At 42.8% G+C, this 23,455-nt stretch overlaps 1 protein-coding gene across 5 annotated transcripts in view; it reads left to right on the top strand.

Moving 5' to 3' along the window:
- FCHO2 (FCH and mu domain containing endocytic adaptor 2) overlaps positions 1 to 23,455 on the top strand; it is a 167,120-nt gene that overhangs the window by 25,778 nt on the left and 117,887 nt on the right. Inside the window, exon 1 of one of the 5 annotated variants that reach the window (XM_073679668.1) lies at positions 16,538 to 16,650. The exons of the other annotated variants lie outside the window; for them this stretch is intronic. Coding sequence (XP_073535769.1) covers positions 16,633 to 16,650 — 18 coding nt within the window. The 5' untranslated portion in view covers positions 16,538 to 16,632. Of the gene's footprint in view, positions 1 to 16,537; positions 16,651 to 23,455 lie in introns of those variants that run through there. 5 annotated transcript variants of the gene reach the window in all.

Below are 23,455 nucleotides of genomic sequence, written 5' to 3' on the forward strand. Positions count from 1 at the left end.
TTATTTCTAACCTTGTCAATGTCTGGACTATATTTTCTATTCATTTTGCAACTCATTTGATAGATAAAAGTATGAGTTTTCATGGAAAACACAAAACTGTCTGGGTGACCCCAAAATTTTGAACGGTAGTGTATCTATCTATCTATCTATCTATCTATCTATCTATCTATCTATCTATCTATCTATATGTATATGTATTGTAATCCAGCCTGAGATTATAATAAGATGAATACTGAGGATTTAAATTGGCATAACTGGAGATATAAAGACCACTCCTCACCCCCCATAGATTTAAAATGTAAGCCAGACACTGCAGTACACTTAGCTGTATGACTGGCAGGGCTGTGGAGTCGGTATAAAATGGACCGACTCAGACATCTAAAATATATAATAAAATTGAGTACAGTAATTCATTGCAGTTTGTGGGGAATATTTTTTCATAAGAATTTGGGCAAGTTATGAAATGTGCTATAAATGTCTGACCTATTCCTGATCTAAGGGTCTAGACTTTTAGCTGAGATGTATGTGTGCTACAGTAAATTTATCACTTAAACATGAGCCGTGTATGAGGGAGTCGGAGTCGTGGAAATTGAGGAGGTTTGGCTTACCGACTCCACAGCCCTGGTGACTGGAGCCGTATACAAGCCTTATCCGTGTGCATTCATAATACCAGGTGACCAGCCCATGAATGGTGGGTGAGTGTTTCGTCAGTATTTTGCAGCTTTGCTGCCTCAGCCTTTATCCCAGGGCCTGCAGTGCATTAATATTGTGTCCTGTTGTTGGTACATGCGACTGTCTTTTTTTCTGTGATTTTTTTTTTTTTAATTTTAGGTTTTTTAGTTGAGTTTCTTGCATTCTAGTGTAGGGATTCGCTAGACATTGAGGACCCTTAATATGGGTTGCGAACTTGCTCCAAAATATTGACCATTGCCTTGCATTTTATACAAAATTTTTATCTTTTGTTCCCTCTTTTTTTCATCTTTTGCAGGATGCTGTCAGGCTCTTTAGTGCTGACTTGGGGGGATTGAGGTTTCTTGCTTGTGGGGTGCATTTATACAGTGCTGAGCAGCCCCCATGATCTAATACTATGGGCTTTATTATTAGGCTGTAAGTATCATAGAATCATAGAATGGTTGAGTTGGAAAGGACCTCCTGGGTCATCTGGTCCAACCCCCTGCTCAAAGCAGGATTCACTAGATCATCTCAGACAGATGTCTGTCCAGCCTCTGTTTGAAGACGTCCATTGAAGGGGAACTCACCACCTCTCGTGGCAGCCTGTTCCACTCATTAATCACCCTAACTGTCAAAAAGTTTTTTCTAATATCTAATCTGTGTCTCCTCCCATTTAGTTTCATCCCATTGCTTCTAGTCTTTCCTTGTGCAAATGAGAATAAAGATGATCCTTCTACAATGTGACAGCCCTTGACATATTTGTAGACAGCTATTAAGTCTCCTCTCAGTCTTCTTTTTTGCAAGCTAAACATTCCCAAATCCTGCAACCGTTCCTCATAGGACATGGTTTGCAGACCAGTCACCATTCTGGTCGCTCTTCTCTGAACTTGCTCCAGTTTGTCTATGTCTTTTTTAAAATGTGGTGCCCAAAACTGTACACAGTATTCCAGATGAGGTCTGACCAAAGAGGAGTAAAGACCGATAATGACTTCACGTGATCTAGACTGTATGCTTCTGTTAATACATCCCAGAATTGTATTTGCCTTTTTTGCTGCTGCATCACACTGTTGACTCATGTTTAGTCTATGATCTATTAGTATACCTAAGTCTTTTTCACATGTACTGTTGCTTAGCTCTATTCCTCCCATTCTGTATATGCTTTTTTCATTTTTATTGCCCAGATGTAGTACTTTGCATTTTTCCCTGTTAAAAACCATTCTGTTGGTTGCTGCCCACTGCTCCAGTTTATTTAGATCTTTTTGAATCCTCTCTCTCTCTTCTCTAGTATTAGCTATCCCTCCTAGCTTTGTGTCATCAGCAAATTTAATCAGTTTACCCTCAATTCCTTCATCTAAATCATTGATAAAGATGTTGAACAATACAGGTCCCAGGACGGAGCCCTGTGGTACCCCACTTGAGACATTCATCCAGCTGGATGTGAAGCCATTTACAACCACCCTTTGAGTCCGATCACTAAGCCAGTTATGAATCCACCTAACAGTTGCCTGGTCCATTGCATACTTGGTCATTTTTTCAATAAGGATGGTGTGAGATACTTTGTCAAATGCTTTGCTGAAGTCAAGATATACTATATCTACAGCATTTCCCTGATCCACCCAGTCAGTGATTCTGTCATAGAAGGAAATTAAGTTAGTCTGACATGACTTGTTAGTTACAAACCCATGCTGACTCTGGTTAATCACTTCATTCTTATCCATGTACTTACATACATGTTGTTTAATAATTTGTTCAAAGATCTTTCCTGGTATAGAAGTCAGACTCACCGGCCTATAGTTCCCTGGGTCCACCTTCTTCCCCTTTTTGAAGATAGGAACAACATTTGCTCTTCTCCAGTCTTCTGGGACTTCTCCTGTTCTCCAAGAATTTTCAAAGATTATGGAGAGTGGTTCTAAAATTTCTTCTACGATCTCCTTCAGTACTCTGGGGTGTAATTCATCTGGACCTGGAGACTTGAACTCATTTATGTTAGCTAAATATTCCCTCACAATCTTTCTGTTTACAGATAACTTTGATTCCTCTATTCCTTTAAAAGGACAGTGAAGATCAGTTGATGTTACATTTTCTTTCTGAGAGAAAACAGATGCAAAATAGGAATTAAAAAGTTCGGCCTTCTCAACATCCTCTCTTACCATTTCTCCATTTTCATCCTGTAAAAATCCTATAGCATCTTTGACTTTTCTTTTACTTTTGACATACCCCCAAAATCCTTTTTTATTGCTTTTGACATCTCTTGCAAGCCTTAATTCATTGTCAGCTTTAGCTAACCTGATACGTGCCCTGCAGGATCTGCAGACTGCATTATAATCTTCTTTAGATATGCCTCCCTCTTTCCATTTAATAAACATTTCTTTCTTTCTTTTTAGCATGTGTTTAAGTTCTGTGTTCATCCATCCTGGTTTCCTTAAATGCTTCCCATTCTTCCTACTTTTCGGGATTGTTAACGATTGTGCTTTGAGAATCTCATTTTTAAAAATTTCCCATCCTTCCTGGACATTTTTGTCCTTAAGGACATCCAGCCATTGGATCCCTCCTATTCTCTTTCTGAGTCTCTTAAAATCTGCCTTTCTAAAATCTAACCTTGAAGTTTGAGTCTTCACATGTCTTCCTCCTCTAGTTATCCAAAATTCTATAATAGCATGATCGCTGCCTCCTAGGGTCCCAGCCACCTTTACCTCCTCAACCATTTCCTCCCTGTTTATAAGGATTAGATCCAAAGTAGCAGATCCCCTTGTTTTCTCCCCTACCTTTTGGAAGATAAAGTTGTCAGCAAGAGAGGATAAGAATTTGCTTGACCTGTTAGTTTTACTTGAGAGAGATTCCCAACAAATGTCTGGATAGTTGAAATCTCCCATGACCACTACGTCATATTTTTTGGAGAACTTGGTCATTTGATACATAAAGAGTTCATCCATATCTTCAGCTTGCCCAGGTGGCCTGTAGTAAATGCCTACAATGGTGTCCTTTCCGTTGTTCTCTCCTTGTATTCTTACCCAAACAGTTTCCACAGAACTCCCAGTCTCTGAAGCTTCAATCTCTGTGCAGATATACGCTTTTCTAACATACAATGCGACACCTCCTCCTCGTTTATCAAGTCTGTTTCTTGCAAATAAGTTGTATCCTTTTAGCCTTTTATTCCAATCATGTGTATCGTCCCACCAAGTTTCAGTGATTCCAATGACATCATATTTCTTTTCCTGCATTAGTAGTTCCAATTCTCCTTGTTTGTTGCCCATGCTTTGTGCATTTGTATAAAAACATTTTAGTTTGTGATTGGTTTCTCTTCCTCCCATATTTTTATTATTTAAATTGTTTTGTCTTTGTTCTTCCTTTCCACTTCCAGTAGCAGAGATCTCAATAGTATTTGTCAGCTGTATGGCTTTTTCTGGCCTTTTGCTTCCCTTCCCACATGGTTCTAGTTTAAAGCTCTTCTGATGAGTGTAGCAAGGTGACTTCCAAATACATGTTTTCCAGTCTTCGTAAGGTGCACCCCATCTCTAGCAAGTAGTCCATCGTATAGGTAATTCATTCCGTGATCCAGAAATCCAAATCCTTGTTGACGGCACCATCGACGTAGCCAGTTGTTCACCTGTAGAATCTTATTCCACCTCATTGTTCCATGGCCATCCACTGGGAGGATGGATGAGAAGACCACCTGCGCTCCCAATTCTTTCACTTTCTTGCCTAAGTCTTCAAAGTCACTGCAGATGGTTTCCAGGTCCTTTCTTGCGGTGTCATTTGTCCCCACATGTATTAGCAGGAATGGGTAGTGATCTGTAGGTCTGAAGAGTCTTGATATCCTGTCAGACACATCTTTAATTTTTGCTCCTGGAAGACAGCACATTTCTCTTGAGGTTATGTCTGGTCTGCAGATAGCGGCCTCTGTTCCTCTTAACAGGGAATCCCCCATGACCACCACTCTCCGTTTTTTCTTCACAACATTCTTCTTTCTCCATCCAGGAGGATTCTGAGGGCTTACAAGGTTATTCATTGCTGGCAAAGTCTTATTTTGCTGTATTTCTTCATGGTTCTCCTGCGTGAGAGCCTGGTACTGGTTCCTGAGCAGTATGGGTGCTGACTGCCTCTCGATCCTCCTGCTTCTGTGGGTCACATGCTTCCATTCCTCTGTTTCGTCAGGTGCAGTTCGAATTTCTTCTCTTTCTGAATCATGAAGAGATAATTCTGCTCTGTCTAAGAACTCTTCACCTTCCTTAATGATTTTCAAGGTAGTTAACCTCTCTTCTAGATTTCGCAACTTTTCCTCCAACAGGGACACAAGCTTGCATTTCTGGCATGTGAAGTTTGGCTTTTCCACTGGCAAGTCTGTGAACATGTAGCAGGATATGCAGCTCACCAAATGGCTCCTGGACTCTTCCATGTTCTTATTGTTAATGTTCTGAAAACAGTGAAAAAAGCTTAAAAAAAAGCTTCAAAATGCGCGCGCCTAACGGCGCGCGGTTTACCGATGTCCTCTTTTCAGCTCCAACAGCCAAAATCCAGTGTTCTTTGAGCTCGCGGAGACTCTTCACTTACCCCAAAATGCAGTGGGAATATGCAAATTATCTCCTCAGGACTCCTCCCCTGGAGTAGCCAGATTCTGTGCAGTATATCTGTGTGACTGGCGTTTTATAGCTTTATCTGTGGCCATTTATACTACAGAGCAGCCACCCCCTCCATGACTGGTAGACGTGGGAGTTCTTGTATTTTGCACCTGAGCTGCCTTCGCCTTCATCTTGGGGGCATGCTATATCCATTGTGCATTAAAATTGTGTTTTGGTGTTGGTAAATTCTGCAGCTTTTTTGTGATTTTATTTTTTATTTTATGGCTTTTTCGGTGAGTCACTGTAAATATCTGTTGGATGAGCGGGGATTCTTGCATGCACAGTGATGCTCACTCTGCCCTGTTCTCTACTAGCAAGCTGGTGCCAGAGATATCTGCTTATCTCTTACTGAAGAAAAGATTTAAAGGGGTTGTCTGGTCTTAAGCTGCAAATCTGCAGTCCCTCTATGTGACTGCAGACTTATGAATCCTCACAGCTCATGTGCTATGTGCTGTAAGGATTCTCCGGGAGCGGGTGGTCATGTGGCCGCAAGTATCTGTCCAGCCTCGCTCAGTACACTTGCATTGAGTGAGGCCGTGCCCATTTAGTCGGCATGTGATGGGTCCACCGCTCTCAGCACCAGTGTGCGCTCTGTGAAGATTCACAAGTCTGCAGTGACATAGATTAACTGAATACTTGTAGTTTAAGACCAAACAACCCCTTTAACAAAGGGAAAAAAAGGTTTTACTCTACTGCAGGTGCTCAGAAGTAAGACCGCTCAAAATCGGACATGATGATGATGAACATGTCAAGGGATAGTCAGACGCCCCCATAAACATTAGACTGTTGGCAAAACCCGGTAACATCAGTGGGATCGGCTGACGGTAGTCTAATATGTATCGGGCCCTTAAACTATTATGAGCTTCAATGGCCTCAGTGAGAAATTCAAGATTACAGGATTATTTTTTAATATAAGTACAGAAGAAAATGTAAAAAAAAATATTTTATGTTTAACATAAAAATGAGAAAAATGTAATTTTCCGTGCAGTAGACTGTTTTCTTGTATATGTTATAGAGAAATGCGTTATATCTCAGCATTACATGCATAGGGCCAGCGTTTGGTTGCTTTTTTCGGAATTCTTATAGTATAGTTGCTATGGCAGCTTGTGTAAGAATTGGTGTCATAATCTATTTTGAGCCACTTTTGGCAACTTCAGGTGTAAATTCCCTTTGACGTCAATAAGGAGTTCTGCCAGCTGCTTCAGCGCTTGGATATGAAGCCTATATGTGACAGTGTGGATGCATGTAAGCGGAAAAGGGAAAACTGCTGTAGATTTAATGGAAACAAGTCTCATTGTAACCAGAAAGCTGCGTAGCTAAAGAGCAGTACCCAGCATGTCCTCCCGATCCTACAATTTTATAAACACTCCTTTTATATGACATTTTGGCATCTTATATGTAAGCAGTTGATGGAGATTTATTTTGTTGCACTGTTAGGACTTGTTTTCACACCACTTTTTTTTTTTCAGTGTACAAAACGCTGCACTCCACAGTACTACTGAAGGGAATGAGGTTTCTGAAATCTCGGGCACACGCTGCTTATATTTTCCTTGCGGATTTGAACCATCAATGCGTTGCTTGCTTTTTTTTTTATAAATCTGCAGCATGTTAATTCTGTCAGCGGTTTTGCAGCATTCTTCATTCATTCATTCGTTCGTTCGTTCATTCAAATAAATGGGAAAAAAATGTAAATAAAAACGCGTATTTTGCACAGCCTTTTTCCTGCCGACAATGTTTTTTGGTGCTGAAATTTTGCCTATATTCCCTATGCTTTTGCTATTTGATTTTTCTTCTATAATTGCCTATCCTGTCACTAACATTTTTTTATACTATCAGTATAATGTCTTTTTAAAGGGAATAATAAAATCATGTTTTTACTGTTAAGCCGGGGTCATAAGAGCTTATGTTCTCTCATGTGAGAGAATCGGACCAATTATGAAAATGTCACTCGGATCAAACTGTGTCAGAGACTGATCCGAGTGTCGGGTCAGTGTGATCCGATTTTCTTGCATGAGAGAATCACAGCACAGGTGAGAAGACAGAGAAAGTAATTTCTCCATCTTCTCCATTGTCTCTGCGCGTACAGATATCCTAGTGCAGTCCAATGTTTCACGCACCTATAGACTTTTATGGGTGCACATGGTCCAGGCATCGGAGCCACTCACGGCATGCAACAATTGTTTTCTCATGCAGAATCAGCGTGAGAAAATAATCACAGATCTGCACTGCCCCATAGTGCAGCTTTGGGCCGAGTGCTATCGATAAAACATCAGATGGCACTCGGCTGTGTTATACGAGTGTGAGTGAGCCATTAGCAGAAATCTTGCACTTTTGTTCTGCCTTTTTTGGTTATTTTATTGTTGTTGTTGCTAATTTGACCCTTTACTCTTTAGCCATATTTTTGTTTGATTGGTAACTTATAAAGCAGTGGACAACCCCTTTAAGATGGGCTATAAATAGAAGATAGTTGGGGGTTTAACTCCTTGCACCCTTGCCAATCAGTTGTTTTAACCTCTTCAATTTTTTTTTTCTGTATTCTTTTCCCCCTCACCATCTTTTTTTTTTTTTCTTCCTGTCAATATAGATGTATGAGGACCTGTTATTGGCAGGATGTGTTGTAGTTTTGGATGTCACCATTCGTTTTACTATATCATGTACTGAAAAACAGTAAAAAAAAAAAAATTAACATTTTTTTTCCGGTTCAGTTATTACAGCGTGCATTGTGCAGTAAAAATGACCTGGCAACATGATTCTCCAGGTCAGCTCGAGTGCAGCAATACTAAACTTCTATAGGTGTTTGTTTGTTTTTATACTTAAGTGGTGACATTTTTTTTAAAAAATTTGTAATAAGAGAAAAAATGTCTTTTGTCTGAGACTCGTAACTTTTTTTTTTTTTTTTTTACCTTCCTGTTGGAGGTGTGTGAGGGTTAATTTTTTGCACACTTATCTACCATTTTTATTGACACAGTTTTGGGTTACACACGACAAATATTGATCACTTTTAATTGCATTTTGTATATTTTGCTAGACCAGATTAGATGTTCCATATTATTTTTTTAATTTCTTTATTTAAAAACTGGGAAAAAGCGAGCCATTTAAACTTTTATAATTTCATTTATACCATAGTATAGCAGGATATAGTGTAAATCACGGTCTGCTTTGAAGTTCAGCTTATAGTTGAGCTTCAGAGGAGTACCATGATGGCAGCAGTGGGGGCTTTAAACAGTTTCCCCGAGCTATTATAGCTCATCGGACCCCAAAATTGTGTCATAGGAGGGCTGATGGTAGCCGACAATAACACTATTTAAATGCCGCCATCAGTGATTGACAGCGTTATTTGAATAGTTAAAGGAAAGCAACAGAAAATTACCTTTGTCTAAATCAGGTTTTTGTGTTGCATGTATTTTTAAAAATGCACACACACCCCCGACTGTAATGTGTTTTTACGTTGGGGTGTGTGAAGGAGTTAAAGGGCTGCAAGGGGTTGTGTGCTCTCTGCAGCCTCTTCAGTCTTACATTGTTCTATCTACATGACTATAGTCTAATTAAAAGCTACAGTGCTTGATATAACAACATTGTCAGGGGTATTACCATAAGAGGGTTCAGGGGTTGCAGTTACACACTGGTCCTGTAGACCTTGGGACCCCATAAGTTTCTTTTGTTTCCATGTGAGAAGACCAATGCTATAAAACACCTGTGAGAATTGTTGGCCATGTTATAGATTTTGCATTGGGGTCCACAAGCTTTGAGTAGTGCCATTGGCAGTTGTCCTACTCCTGTCCACACACTGCAATACCCTACAGAACCACTACTAAGTAGAGGGAGTAGTGTGAACACTGTAGAGGCTGCAGCAATCACACAACCTCTAGGTACAATGTAATAGGTCATCTGCTGGGATGCTGAGATGGTGCCCCATGATCTGATATTGATCGGTTGATTGACTTCAATATTGTAATGTTGGCACATCCACTTATCGGATGATGTGTATGTTAGCATAGCACTATGATCAGTTTATGGAATGGTGTAATCTACTGTGCTTTTCCATGTAGTGGTATCTAGTAATAACCATATGCCTTGCTTCAGCCGTGGAATTGTACCAGCAGTGAGAGGGTCAGCCCCGGCTTCCTGTCCACAACAGGCCGTACTATTGACTGGAGCTTCAGACTCTAAGTACTGCGAAATATTTTTTTTTTCTGACAATATGAGACCAGTTGTGCAAGGTCACAGAGTTGCTGGCACATTAAAGAACTGGATTATGTTGTGTTTGCTTAAGCACTTCTTCCTGCTGCATAATCTGGCATTAATTAGTTTTTCTCAAAGCTCCAGAACTAAAAAGGCACTTCAAAATTCTAGGAAGTTTCTGATAAATGCTAATGTTTCAAGAATGTAGAACTACTCTCCACAACATAAAGGGTTTTGTAATGTATAAAAGAGTAGTTCAGAATGGCCAAGCATCCTACTAAATGAATCATGGGTTCCCCAGGAAATACTGTAGTCGTTTATTGTTAGGGTTTTAGCTGCCGGACCAGCGACGATGAGCTGATTGCCAACCGGCCCTAAGTGATGGCAAGGGTTGCCTGGATGTCTAGCCTCTAATGTGAGCTGATTGCCAGCAGACCATAAGCGATGGCAAGGGTTGCCTGGATGGCTAGCCTCTAATGTGAGCTGATTGCCAGCAGGCCGTAAGCGTTGGCAAGGGTTGCCTCGATTGCTATCCTCTAATGTGAGCTGATTGCCAGCAGGCCATAAGCAATGGAAAGAGTTGCCTGGATGGCTAGCCTCTAATGTGAGCTGATTGCCAGCAGGCCGTAAGTGTTGGCAAAGGTTGCCTGGATGGCTAGCCTGTAATGTGAGCTGATTGCCAGCAGGCCGTAAGCGTTGGCAAGGGTTGCCTGGATGGCTAGCCTCTAATATGAGCTGATTGCCAGAAGGCCGTAAGCGTTGGCAAGGGTTGCCTGTATGGCTAGCCTCTAATGTAGGAAGTGGAACAGGTATCCAACACTATGCCTATGTACAACTATGTGACATACAAAACACATCCTAAGGGGGTTGTCCCAATAGTAAATATCAAATTAATTGCATAATCAATGAAAATAAACCATTTTTGGACTTTATATGCTGGTAAAGGAGTTGTCCACAAGATACATACCTGCTCTGTACACTTTACACCCAGCCGCGTGGCCTGATATGAGCGATCAGTGGGGCTGCCAGGTGTTGGACTCTCACTAATCTGATATTGGTGACCTATTCTACTGATTAGGTCATCAGTGTCAAAGTAATGGTCACAGAAGAGCCATTGTAGAGTTATTTCACTTAGTATGGCGCCAAGTGTATATATCCATTGATGAGCAAAGTGCTAGTGAACCCACCTGCTCAGTCACTCTCCCCACAGTCTCGGTGTAGTGATGCTCTGTTCACTAGAGAGTAGCCGATAATGGCTCTCTGCCGCCAGGGTAGTAGTTGAGGCAACCGCAGTAGCATGGCGATACAGCTGGGAAACTTCCTCTTAGGCCTCAGTAAGAAGTCTGTGTTGTATCCAATTTACTACTGCTGCTGAAAACACCTCTGCTAGATCAGCTAAAGCATGGAGGGGTAAGGAGAGATGGCTGTCTCCTATGTAACCTGCATTGCCAGCTTTATTATTATTAGAAGTATTGAACATATTGGCAGTTACCCCCAAAAAATCAGCTCATTATAGGAGGCTCTCCAACTGATTCCTGGGAAACATTGTTGCTTTTAGGTTTTTGGACACACAGGAAATGTAATGTAATGTCCAGCTCAAAGGAAGGGAGGCCACATCCTTACCTGCACTTAATGCAGAAACCGAAAACTAAACCGAACAAAAAGGAACTGGAGTATAAGTTGGTATGCATGCAAAATAGGAGCATGTAAAATATATGGAAAGATCAACATATATGTTACAAAAATGTAAGTTGCTGACATGGCTTGAGGGTCCAGTATGTTGAGCACTGAATAATTGTGTGAAAGAAGTGTCAGCCCAGCCATATTCTGTGTGGTCTGCGCTTATGGAGACGTTTGCTTATTCATTCTGTGACCACAGATCTTACAGATGCTGTATGTTAGATAAATGTGTGGAGCACCTCCATATCTGCTCACCAACGAGAAACTGTAGCATGTATGGCCTTATGGTACATGATTGTGTTTAACAGATGTGTTACTCAGTGTTAAGTGAAGACCTAGCAAGATGTCATTCCCAAATCACCAGTTTCCACCTTCCTGGCAAGGCCAAATTTTCCCAATCTGATGTGTCACTTTATGTGGTGGTAACCCTGGAATGCTTCTATACATGCCAGTGATTCGGAGATTGTTTTTCGTGATACCTTATACTTTATGATAGTGCTAAATTTATGTTGATATGCTTTGCATTTGTTTGTTGAAAATATCTGATTTATGGCATTAAAACTGATAGTTAACATATATGTGTGTGTATGTGACTGTGAGGGGCCTATATGTCAGAAACCACCTCCACAAATATTCATCATTTCTTTAACCCTTCAGAATGGTTTAAGGAAAAAATAAAAATTATTATTTTTTTGTTACTAAAATGTTGCCTCGTCTTTTCATTTTCACAGAGGCGTAATTGTTGAAAATGGATCACACAATTTGGTGCTATTTCTCCAGAATATGGCAATATTACACCTGGTCAGAATTTTATTATTTGGGCTCATGGCAGGGCAGGGAAGGAAAGGAGCCCTATTTGTCTTTTTCATGTGCAAATTTGAATGCAATTGATAATGGATGTTATGTTGCATTTTCAGAGTTCCTGAGGCACCAAAACAGCCAAAATTACCCACATTTGATCCCATTTTAGAAACCACAACCCTCAAGGATTTCCGCTACAAGTGTGATGAACACTTGAACCCACAGGTGCAGTGGGAAGTGAAAATGAAAAATGACGCTTTTCCACTAATATATTCCATTCTCACTACGTGTTTAATTTCAAGAAGGTGAATAGGATAAAATGGATCCCACAATTTGTTACACAATTTCTCATGAACTTGGCAATACTCCATATGTGGTCGGAAACCACTGTTTGGGAACATGGCAGGGATCAGCGGGGAAGTTTTGCTACTTGACTTTTGCAACATAACTTAGGCTGGAATAGATTGTGAACACAATGTTACATTTGAAGAGCCCCTGGGGTGCCAAAACAGCAGAGGCCTCCAAAAAGTGACTCCATTTTGAAAACTACACCCCTTAAGGAATTAATTTCCGGGTGTGTCAAACATTTTCTACACACACAGTGTTAGGGTATGTGCACACGATCAGTGTTCGCTGTGGATTGGATGCAGCACAAATGTGCTGCATGCAGTCCGCAGAGGCCAGATGTTACGGCATAGTGGATGGGATATATACAAATCCAAGGCCCACTATGCGTCTGTGGCACACCCGTGGAAACAGACATGCGGCGCGTCTTTCCAGACCGCAGCATTTCTATTTCTCCTGCGGGTCCGGATGTGGGCACAAGCTCACAGGCACAAGCCCGCCTGTGAGAGAAAAAAAAAAGAGGCTGGCGCTCATTTGCATAATGAGCGGAAGCCCACGGCGGCTTCTCCGCAGCCTTGGGGCCGCTGCCGGCTCCAGATGGTCTGCACGGAAATGGAAATGAAGAATTACATTTTGTTTTTCTGCATTAAAGTATTGCTTTAGCCCTAAAAAGTCTCACAAGAGGGAGTAGGAGAAAATGTCCATTATATTTTGTCACTAAATATCTCCTCCATATGTTGTGGTACACTGCTGTTTGGGTACACAGCAGGCCTCGGAAGGGAAGAAGTGCTAAGTTTGTCTTTTAGTGCGCAGTTTTGACTGGCATAGATTGTGGATATCATGTGGAATTTGCAGAGCCCCGGGAGTACTAAAATAGTAGAAACCCCCACACGTGACCGTCTTTAGAAAGCTACAATTGTTAGAGAATCAACCTGGGGGAGGAGAGGTGGGAGGGTACTGACAAATTTAAACCATCAGGTGCTTCACAGAAATTCAGGAATTATACGAGGGTCAGTCAATAAGTAATGCCTCCTATTTTTTTCCTCCTTAAATAAGGTAGTTATGTTAAATATTCGAATTTGGCACAATTCCTCAAACCTTCTTCTCCAATCGACAGCAATTGCAACTTCCTGCACCAACAGGTGGCAGGACTGTATCCGTTTGCAAAATGGCTGACATCGATGTTCGTATTAGACAACGTTCTGTGATTGAATTCTTGCATGCAGAAGGTGAAACGCTCATTCGAATTCATGAGAGACTGAAAAATGTGTACGGTGATGCAACAGTGGATGTCAGTACTGTTAGACGATGGGTTCATCGCTGTAACACAGCTGAAGGGCCATCACCGTTGGCTGACAAAATGCGGAGTGGCAGGCCAGTAACCGCAGTGACTCCAAGCAACATTCAGCGAGTCGATGACATCATTCGTGGTGACCGCCGGGTGACTGCAGATGAATTGTGTGGCATTATCTGCCTCAGTAAAGGCAGTGTGATCAAAATTATTGGACAACTGGGATACAGAAAAGTTTGTGCACGGTGGGTCCCAAGAATGCTTTTTACCATGCTGGAATACATGCCCTTGTTAAACTGTGGACCAAGACTGTGGAAATGGATGGAGATTATATTGAAAAGTGACAAATTAATCGTTAATGTTGTGGTTTTCAACCTATGTAATTGTATTTGAATTTCTTGCCAATTAAAAGGAGAAAAAAAATAGGAGGCATTACTTATTGACTGACCCTCGTAGCATTGGCCTGGTGTCCCTGCACCTCCAGTTTTTTTTTTGCCTCTAAAATTTCGCTATAGACCTAAATTGTCAGTTTGCCCAAGGGTTAATGTAAGAAGAAGAACCTCACAATTTATAATTCAATTTCTCCTGAGTGTGGCAATAACCTATATGTGGCCTCATAAAAGCGACCCCATTTTAAAAACGACACCCCTCCACTTTGGTTTCCCTCTGTTTACATAGACCCAAGTAACCGATGCGCTGTGATCTATACTAGACTGCTTAATTTGCAAATGTTTTCATTGTACTCAGCAGAGCGAGCCCTGATTACACAGACTATGCACTGCCGAGAACGATGATCTTTTATGCTGCATAAAAGATTATCATCATCGACTGAACACTCTTTTTGCTTGTTCATCGGGTGATCGTCAGCCTATTTACACTGCAAGATAACCGTGAAACAAGTTTCTTTGACAACACTTGTTCAGGATTGTCTTGCAGTGTAAGGGTATGTGCACACGATGCAGAAATGAAGCAGAAAATTTCTGCATCTCCCTGGCAGAAAAAACGCATGCAGATTGTGCATGCATTTTTCCGGCAGAATACATGCGGATTCACATGCGTTTCCGCATGCAGATTGACAAGCGCTTTCCAGGCGATTTGAGCATCACTTGGAAAGTGCTTGACAACTAGGTCACACTATATAAATCCATGCAAACAGCATGGATTTATATAGTGTGACCCGAGAGAGTGTATATACTTACCTCCGATGGCCCGAGCTGTCCTGCTTTACACTCCGTTCTCCCGGCTGCCGGCAACTTTGAATTGAAAGACCTGCCGACGTCAGCGTCACGTGACCCGTCACCTGACTCTGACGTCAGCGCAGGTCCTTCAACTCAATGCAAGTGCCGGGAACCAAGCAGGAGCGCTGCGCGGGCCAACAGATGGTAAGTATATATATATTTTTTATTTTATTCTTGTTTTACAGCTTTTTTAATGGTACCTGGGTGTGGATGAGACTCTCCTCTCCTCCACACCCGGGTACCATCCGCACATTAGAACGCGCCAATAACGCAAGTACAGATGCGGAATTGGCGCGTTTTAATGCAAGTCAATGGCGGCGAAAACGCCGCGTTTACGCAAAATTAATTGACATGCTGCGGATTTTTGAGCGCAGCGTTTACGCTGCGGAAAAATCCGCATCATGGGCACAGCACATGCGGATTTCAATTGGGGAACATTGCTGCCCTTCTACCATGCGTTTTTCATGCGTTTCCGCGTCGTTTACGCAACTGCAAAAACGCCGCGGAAACGCATTAAATACGCATCGTGTGAACTCAGCCTAAGGCTATGTGCCCACGATGCAGAAATGAAGCAGAAAATTTCTGCAGCATTTCTGCATCTCCCTGGCAGAAAAAACGCATGCAGATTGTGCATGCGTTTTTCCTGCAGAATACATGCGGATCCACATGCGTTTCCGCATGCAGATTGACAAGCGCTTTCCAGGTGATAGCATCACTTGGAAAGTGCTTGACAACTAGGTCACACTGTATAAATCCATGCAAACAGCATGGATTTATACAGTGTGAACCGTAAAAATGAAAACAAATAAAGCTATACTCACCCCCGAGGCCCCGGCGTGGCTGCAGCGCTCGTTCTTGTCTGGTTCCTGGATGCCGGCATATCGCGAGACAGAGCGGTGAAGGGCCTGCGGTCACATGACTGTGACGTCACCGCAGGTCCTCAAGCGATGCCGGCATTCAGAGAGAAGCCGCCGGACAGTTGAATATAAACTTTATTTGTTATTTTATTCTTTTTTTACAGGTACAATGGTACCCAGGTCTGGATGAGAGTCTCCTCTCCTCCAGAACTGGGTACCATCCGCACATAGAGACCCATAGAAGCCGCTTGTAAAAATGTACAGTCGCGGTTTCTATGCGTCTCAATGCAAGTCAATGGCGGGAGTTCCGCTGCGCTTCCGCAAAATTAAATGACATGCTGCAGATTTTTGTACGCAGCATAAACGCTGCGGAAAAATCCGCAGCATGTGCATAGAACATGCGGAATCCCCTTGGGGACCATGGGGTGCGGATTACCTAGCGTTTCACAAGTGTTTCCGCTGCAGAAATTCCGCAGCATAAACGCTTGAAAAACGCTACGTGGGCACTCAGCCTAAATGCCCCTTATTTGAACTCCGCAGGTGTTTTCCAGAAATGATAATGTTTGCAGAGTGAAAATTGCAAATCTGCTATTATAGTGCCCAAAACATTGTTACCGTTTGTGCTTCTAGAGATACGGACCCCATAAATTCATTGGGCTCTTCCCGCTAAAGGAATGACATATACAGTACTGACCAAAAGTTTGGACACACCTTCTCATTTAAAGATTTGTCTGTATTTTCATGACTATGAAAATTGTACATTCACACTGAAGGCATCAAAACTATGAATTAACACATGTGGAATTATATACTTAACAAAAAAGTGTGAAACAACTGAAAATATGTCTTTTATTCTAGGTTCTTCAAAGTAGCCACCTTTTGCTTTGATGACTGCTTTGCACCCTCTTGGCATTCTCTTGATGAGCTTCAAGAAGTAGTCACCGGAAATGGTCTTCACTTCACAGGTGTGCCCTGTCAGGTTTAATAAGTGGGATTTCTTGCCTTATAAATGGGGTTGGGAGCATCAGTTGTGTTGTGCTGAAGTCTGGTGGATATACAGCTGATAGTCCTACTGAATAGACTGTTAGAATTTGTATTATGGCAAGAAAAAAGCAGCTAAGTAAAGAAAAACGAGTGGCCATCATTATTTTAAGAAATGAAGGTCAGTCAGTGCGAAAAATTGGGAAAACTTTGAAAGTGTCGCCAAGTGCAGTTGCAAAAACCATCAAGCGCTACAAAGAAACTGGCTCACATGAGGACCGCCCCAGGAAAGGAAGACCAAGATTCATCTCTGCTTCTGAGGATAAGTTTATCCGAGTCACCAGCCTCAGAAATCGCAGGTTAACAGCAGCTCAGATTAGAGACCAGGTCAATGCCACACAGAGTTCTAGCAGCAGACACATCTCTACAACAACTGTTAAGAGGAGACTTTGTGCAGCAGGCCTTCATGATAAAATAGCTACTAGGAAACCACTGCTAAGGACAGGCAACAAGCAGAAGAGACTTGTTTGGGCTAAAGAACACAAGGAATGGACATTAGACCAGTGGAAATCTGTGCTTTGGTCTGATGAATCCAAATTTGAGATCTTTGGTTCCAACCACCGTGTCTTTGTGCGACGCAGAAAAGGTGAACGGATGGACTCTACATGCCTGGTTCCCACCGTGAAGCATGGAGGAGGTGTGATGGTGTGGGGGTGCTTTGCTGGTGACACTGTTGGGGATTTAATCAAAATTGAAGGCATACTGAACCAGCATTGCTACCACAGCATCTTGCAGCGGCATGCTATTCCATCCGGTTTGCGTTTAGTTGGACCATCATTTATTTTTCAACAGGACAATGACCCCAAACACACCTCCAGGCTGTGTAAGGGCTATTTGACCAAGAAGGAGAGTGATGGGGTGCTACGCCAGATGACCTGGCCTCCACAGTCGCCAGACCTGAACCCAATCGAGATGGTTTGGGGTGAGCTGGACCGCAGAGTGAAGGCAAAAGGTCCAACAAGTGCTAAGCATCTCTGGGAACTCCTTCAAGATTGTTGAAAGACCATTTCCAGTGACTACCTCTTGAAACTCATCAAGAGAATGCCAAGAGTGTGCAAAGCAGTCATCAAAGCAAAAGGTGGCTACTTTGAAGAACCTAGAATATAAGACATATTTTCAGTTGTTTCACACTTTTTTGTTAAGTATATAATTCCACATGTGTTAATTCATAGTTTTGATGCCTTCAGTGTGAATGTACAATTTTCATAGTCCTGAAAATACAGACAAATCTTTAAATGAGAAGGTGTGTCCAAACTTTTGGTCTGTACTGTATATGTCATTCCTTTAGCGGGAAGAGCCCAATGAATTTATGGGGTCCGTATCTCTAGAAGCACAAACGGGAACAATGTTTTGTCCACTATAATAGCAGATTTGCAATTTTGCAAGATTTGCAAGTCTGTACTATATGTGGACATTAACTGGTCTGGGCACAGAAGGGAGTGGGGTATATTTGTATTTGGGAGCACAAATTTCACTATATTTTTATTTTTAGGGGAGTGCATGTCACTATTCCAGAACCTTTCAGGTGTCATGAACGTAGAAACCCCTCATTTTTTCCTGACAGATAATGGACCTGAGTGGGTACTTGTTTATTTGTGGGTTGAATTGGCACCATTTTGGGATACATAATTATTATTATTTATTATTATAGCGCCATTTATTCCATTGCGCTTTACATGTGAAAAGGGGGTATACATAGCAAAAACAATTACAATAATCTTGAACAAAAACTCAACAGCAAACGGGTACAGAAGGATCGAGGACCGCGCCCACGAGGGCGGACAATCCTCATGGGATGGGTGAGGATACAGTAGGTGAGGGTAGAACTGGTTGGTGCAGCAGTGTGGTGAAGCGAGGGCTACTGCAGGTTGTAGGCTTGTTGGAACAGGTAGGTCTTCAGGTTCCTTTTGAAGGTTTCCACGGTAGGCGAGAGTCTGATGCTTTGGGGTAGAGAGTTCCAGAGTAGGGGGGATGCACCGGAGAAATCTTGTATGTGATTTTGGGAAGAGGAAATGAGAGGGGAGTAGAGAAGGAGATCATTTGAGGATCGTAGGTTGCTTGTAGGTATGTACCGGGAGACTAGGCCACAGATGTATGGAGGAGTCAGGTTGTGGATGGCTTTGTATGCCGTGGTTAGGGTCTTGAACTGGAGTCTCTGGGCAATGGGAGCCAGTGAAGTGTTTGACAGAGGGGAGAGGCCGGGGAATAGTGGGGGGGGGAGGTAGGTGGATTAGTTGGGCAGCAGAGTTTAGGATAGATTGGAGGGGTGCAAGAGTGTTGGAAGGGAGGCCACAGAGCAGGAGGTTGCAGTAGTCGAGGCGGGAGATGATAAGGGCATGCACTAGTGTTTTTGCAGAGTCTTTGCTGAGGAATATGCGGATCCGGGAGATGTTTTTGAGTTGAAGTCGGCAGGAAGTGGAAAGGGCTTGGATATTTGGTTTGAAGGAGAGGTTAGACTCCAGGGTTACCCCAAGGCAGCGAGCTTGTGGGACTGGGGAGAGTGAACAGCCATTGATTTTGATGGATAGGTCAGATGGAGGAAAGATGATGAATTTAGTTTTATCCATATTAAGTTTTAGAAATCTAGCAGAGAAGAAGGATGAGATGGCGGACAGACATTGTGGGATTCTGGTTAGTAAGGAGGTGATATCAGGTCCAGAGAGGTAAATCTGTGTGTCGTCTTCATAGAGATGATACTGAAAGCCGTGAGACTCTGAGCTGTGCCAGGCTGAGGGTGTAGATTGAGAAGAGCAGAGGTCCTAGTACTGAACCTTGGGGGACACCGACAGATAGGGGCCGAGGTGAGGAGGTGGTGTGTGAGATTTTTTTATAGCTTTTAATGCTAGATTCACATTTATCCTGTGAGCTATGCTGAGCACTTACATCGGGGCTTCCATCCATCATTCAGGCAGGACCCTGACCGAGCCATATGGGGCATGCAGACCTACTGTGGACTCTGTCTGGCCTCTTCTGACAATGACTATCTTCTTAGAGGTGCACAAAAGCGTGGTTGACTGCACTTTTTGTACATGGCAAAAATCACAGGACACCACAGAAACAGAGGCAGACGGAGCTAACTGCCGAGTCCAAAGTGACTCCATCAGCCTCATTAGAGCGAATGGTTCCGTCAGAGGGTTTGTATAAATCTTTCTTTTTTGGAGATTTAGGCAGAAACCAAGACGTAAGAGCTCAGCAGAGAGTACTCAATAGAGTAGATGTATTACAATGCATTAGGCCTGTTGGTGTTACACTGACTGACAGGAGGTCTGTATTCGCAGTATTCACAGCAGCTGCGAGATCCAAAGGCCTAGAAGGAGAGTGGAAGGACATGTCAGTCATGCCTTAGTGGCGTACTATCGGCAGACAGAGCACCACTGGTCAGCGTGTAGTTCACGCCTTTACGATTAGCCTGGTCATTTCAATATGCTGCGAAAGAAGTTTAATAAGGTGAGCATCACTAAACGCTGTAAACTTGTCCCACACAATGGGGCTGTGTATAATCAACCTTAAAGGAAATCTGACAGCGGGGTTTTGCTATTTAATTTGAGAGCAGCATAATATAGGGGGAAGAGAGCCTGAATCCAGGGATATGTCACATTAGTTCAATACAATCATTGTTTTATAAGCAGGAGATTATTATCACTGCTGGACCAGGTGTCATGTGCAGGCCAGTCAGGCTATTCTGTGTAACCCCACCCCCACCACTGAGTCGCAGCTTGCTAAAAATTCACAGTGTAGACAGAAAGCTGCCAATCAGAGGTAATGGGACAGGGTTATACAGAGCTCAGCATTCTGAGCACTGCTACATCTACAGCAGAGAAAACAGGGATTCTATCAAAACTGCAACATATCATGGTCTGTGCCCTATATTATGCTGCTCTTGGATTTCATAACAATAACCTGCTGACAGATTTCATTATAAAGAGAAATGCAGCCATGTAATTAGTTTATAGGTGTCTCTCCAGCTTTCAGATTCTGTCAAAACTGCGAAGGATGGTGCTGGCAGTGGCCCTTGCAGTTGCTGCGGGAGCTTGGTTGTCAGTTGCGTACTTTGAGCCTCCAGCGGCGGTTGTGCGGGCACAGCTCCTATGCCTGTGTGAGCATTATGAGGTACAGGTGTGTGAAAGGTCTGGAAGGGGTTAAAGGAGTTGTCTCATTGGTAAATGGGTAAAATTGTAAAGTGCTTGTAAAAAAATCTTTAGTTTTATAGCTCATTGCCAAGGTATCGGTCACCTCTGCCATCTGCATGAGATGGCCAGTTTCCGAGGCAAGGAGCATACACTTCCAAAGTGTTGCTATGAAGCTGCTGAATTTCTGGATCCAACCAACTTAAAGGGAACCTGTCACCAGGTTTTTCCCATATGAGATACGGCCACCACCTTACAGGCCTGATATATAGCATTCTATAATGCTGTATATAAGCCCCCGATCCAGCCTGCATGACAAGGAAAGGAGCTTTTATTACACTCACCTGAGGGACGATCCGATGGGCGTCACTGGTCTTGGTCCGGCACCTTACTTCTTTTTGGGATGCCGTCCTCCTTCTTGTGGATGACGCTTTCCTACGTCATTACCACAGTGTCCCTGGCATCGCGTTCCTGCGCAGGCGTACTTCTCTGCCCTGACGAGGGCAGAGTAAAGTACTGCAATGCTCATTCGCTGGGGATCTTTGACTGCACTGCAGTACTTTAATCTGCCCTCGTCAGGGCAGAGAAGTATGCCTGTGCAGGAACGCGATGCCGCAGAGACTGTGTGGATGACTTAGGGTCACGTTATCCACACGAATCAAAGAAGCAAGACTGCATCGAAAGAAGAAGGGAGGCGTCGGACCAAGATCAGCGACACCCATCAGACTGGTCCTACTCCCAAGTGAGTATAATATCTTTTTCTTGTCTTGCAGGTTGGATCGGGGGCTTATATAGAGCATTATAGAATGCTGTCTATCAGGCCGACACGGTGGTGATCATATCTCATATTTGCCAAACCTGACAGGTTCCCTTTAAGTGCTCCTATACTTCTCCAGTGTTGTAGAAGCAAACCTGCCTCTGTTGCAGTGTAGGAGACTGCATGGTTCAGGCCAAGGACTCGGCCATGCCACCGGCCCAAACTGTAGTGATCTCCAGCCTGTGATTGTTACAAAATGGAAACTTCCTTAATATTTGGATTTTTAGTTCTGCAACAACCGGAGCCACAAGTTAGAGATCTAATTAAAGGAAAGCTGTCATCTGCCAGTCGACCTTATAAGTGCTCCTTCAGAGGTCAGTTTTTCTCTTATGACAATCTGTTTTTTACAGATAGAACTTGTACCTATTATATTTGAGGAGTAGTTCACATGCCCCATTTTCACCTGTGGAGTGTCCGATCAAACTTGCCCGTGCAAGTCTATGGATCTGTGAAAAAATCAGACAGCACTCTGATGCCATCCATATGCTATCCGCTTTTCATGGACTGTTTGAAACTTGAAAAACCTCCATCTTTTTATCACCTGAGAAATACTGATGAAGCTGACAGCTCTGTGGTAAAAACTGACGCTGACCAAATTCTGATGACGCTGAAACACTTGGTTAGAAACACTGATGAAACTTTGACCGTTTTTTTGTCTGAATGAGCTCTTAAATTACACTGCACTCACGGGAGCTCTGTGACCGGGATCACAGTTCCCTCCGTCGGGGTTTCTCTGTATTTCATTGACAACCCCAGCAGAGCCCAGCTATAGCCATTCATGTGAATGAGGTCGATAGTCACTGTGGACACTGTCCGGCCTCCTTCCTGGTAATATTCGTCTTTTTATGACATTCACAAACACGTGGCTCCTCTCTACCCAACACAATGGTAGGAATCCTGGACACATATTTGGCATTGCTCCAGAACACAACATATGTGTATGATTTATATGCTACGATTTGTGCTGATCTCAGCCTATCCTGCCCTCACTGTAAACTCTCTTGATAAGAGCTGATCAAGCTAAAAACTTAAAGAAATTGTCTGCCATCTTCAATTTCTTCTTCTTATTTTATAAATCTTTCTGTAGCACACTTCTGCCAATTTACATAAATGGTCACTGAATTATGCTGGCACATGAACTACTTAAACATTGTGATATTAACATTTTATTGAAACTTTGTATAAGGAAACTGTTTTCAATTCTGAATGTACAAACCTGATCCATGGTCAGACTCTGTATGGTGCTAAGTAGCGGGTGGGGGAGTATGGGACATTCAGAGGAAGCGGTCCAGGATGAAGACCCCTGACTGCCTGACTTGCTTCTCGGTCACGCTGTAGTTCATTCACGGGATGCTTCCTCTCTTACCCATGTACTGTGAGCAGGAAGCCATTCCTGGGGTGGGAGGGGAGAGGACCCTCAGACTGCGGCACTGTGCTGTTCACTGTCAAGTGTATGCATTTTCTTAGTAGTGCTGGCATGTTAGCACCGCAGGTAAAAGCTGAGATCTTGGTGCTGCAATGTGGTTAGGAGTAGATCTATGAATATTTCCTAAAGTTTCTTCTTCTTTTAGTAACTTGTGATGGCAGAGAGTGTCAAAGCCATATTTACATGCAATTCTTGAGATATGATGCTGATGTGGTCTTCCCTCTCTACCCCTACTTGTCAATGGTCAATAATGATGTATACAGGTCTCATTTATCAAAATTGACTAATATAATAGCTGTCTGTGTGGCCGAGTCATAGTGCAGAGCTCAGTTCTCCACAGAGCTGAGCTCAAATAGGGT

Source organism: Phyllobates terribilis, unplaced genomic scaffold (assembly GCF_046119375.1).
Source record: "Phyllobates terribilis strain yellow unplaced genomic scaffold, ASM4611937v1 Scaffold_1__5_contigs__length_1240528914, whole genome shotgun sequence".
NCBI lineage: Eukaryota > Metazoa > Chordata > Amphibia > Anura > Dendrobatidae > Phyllobates > Phyllobates terribilis.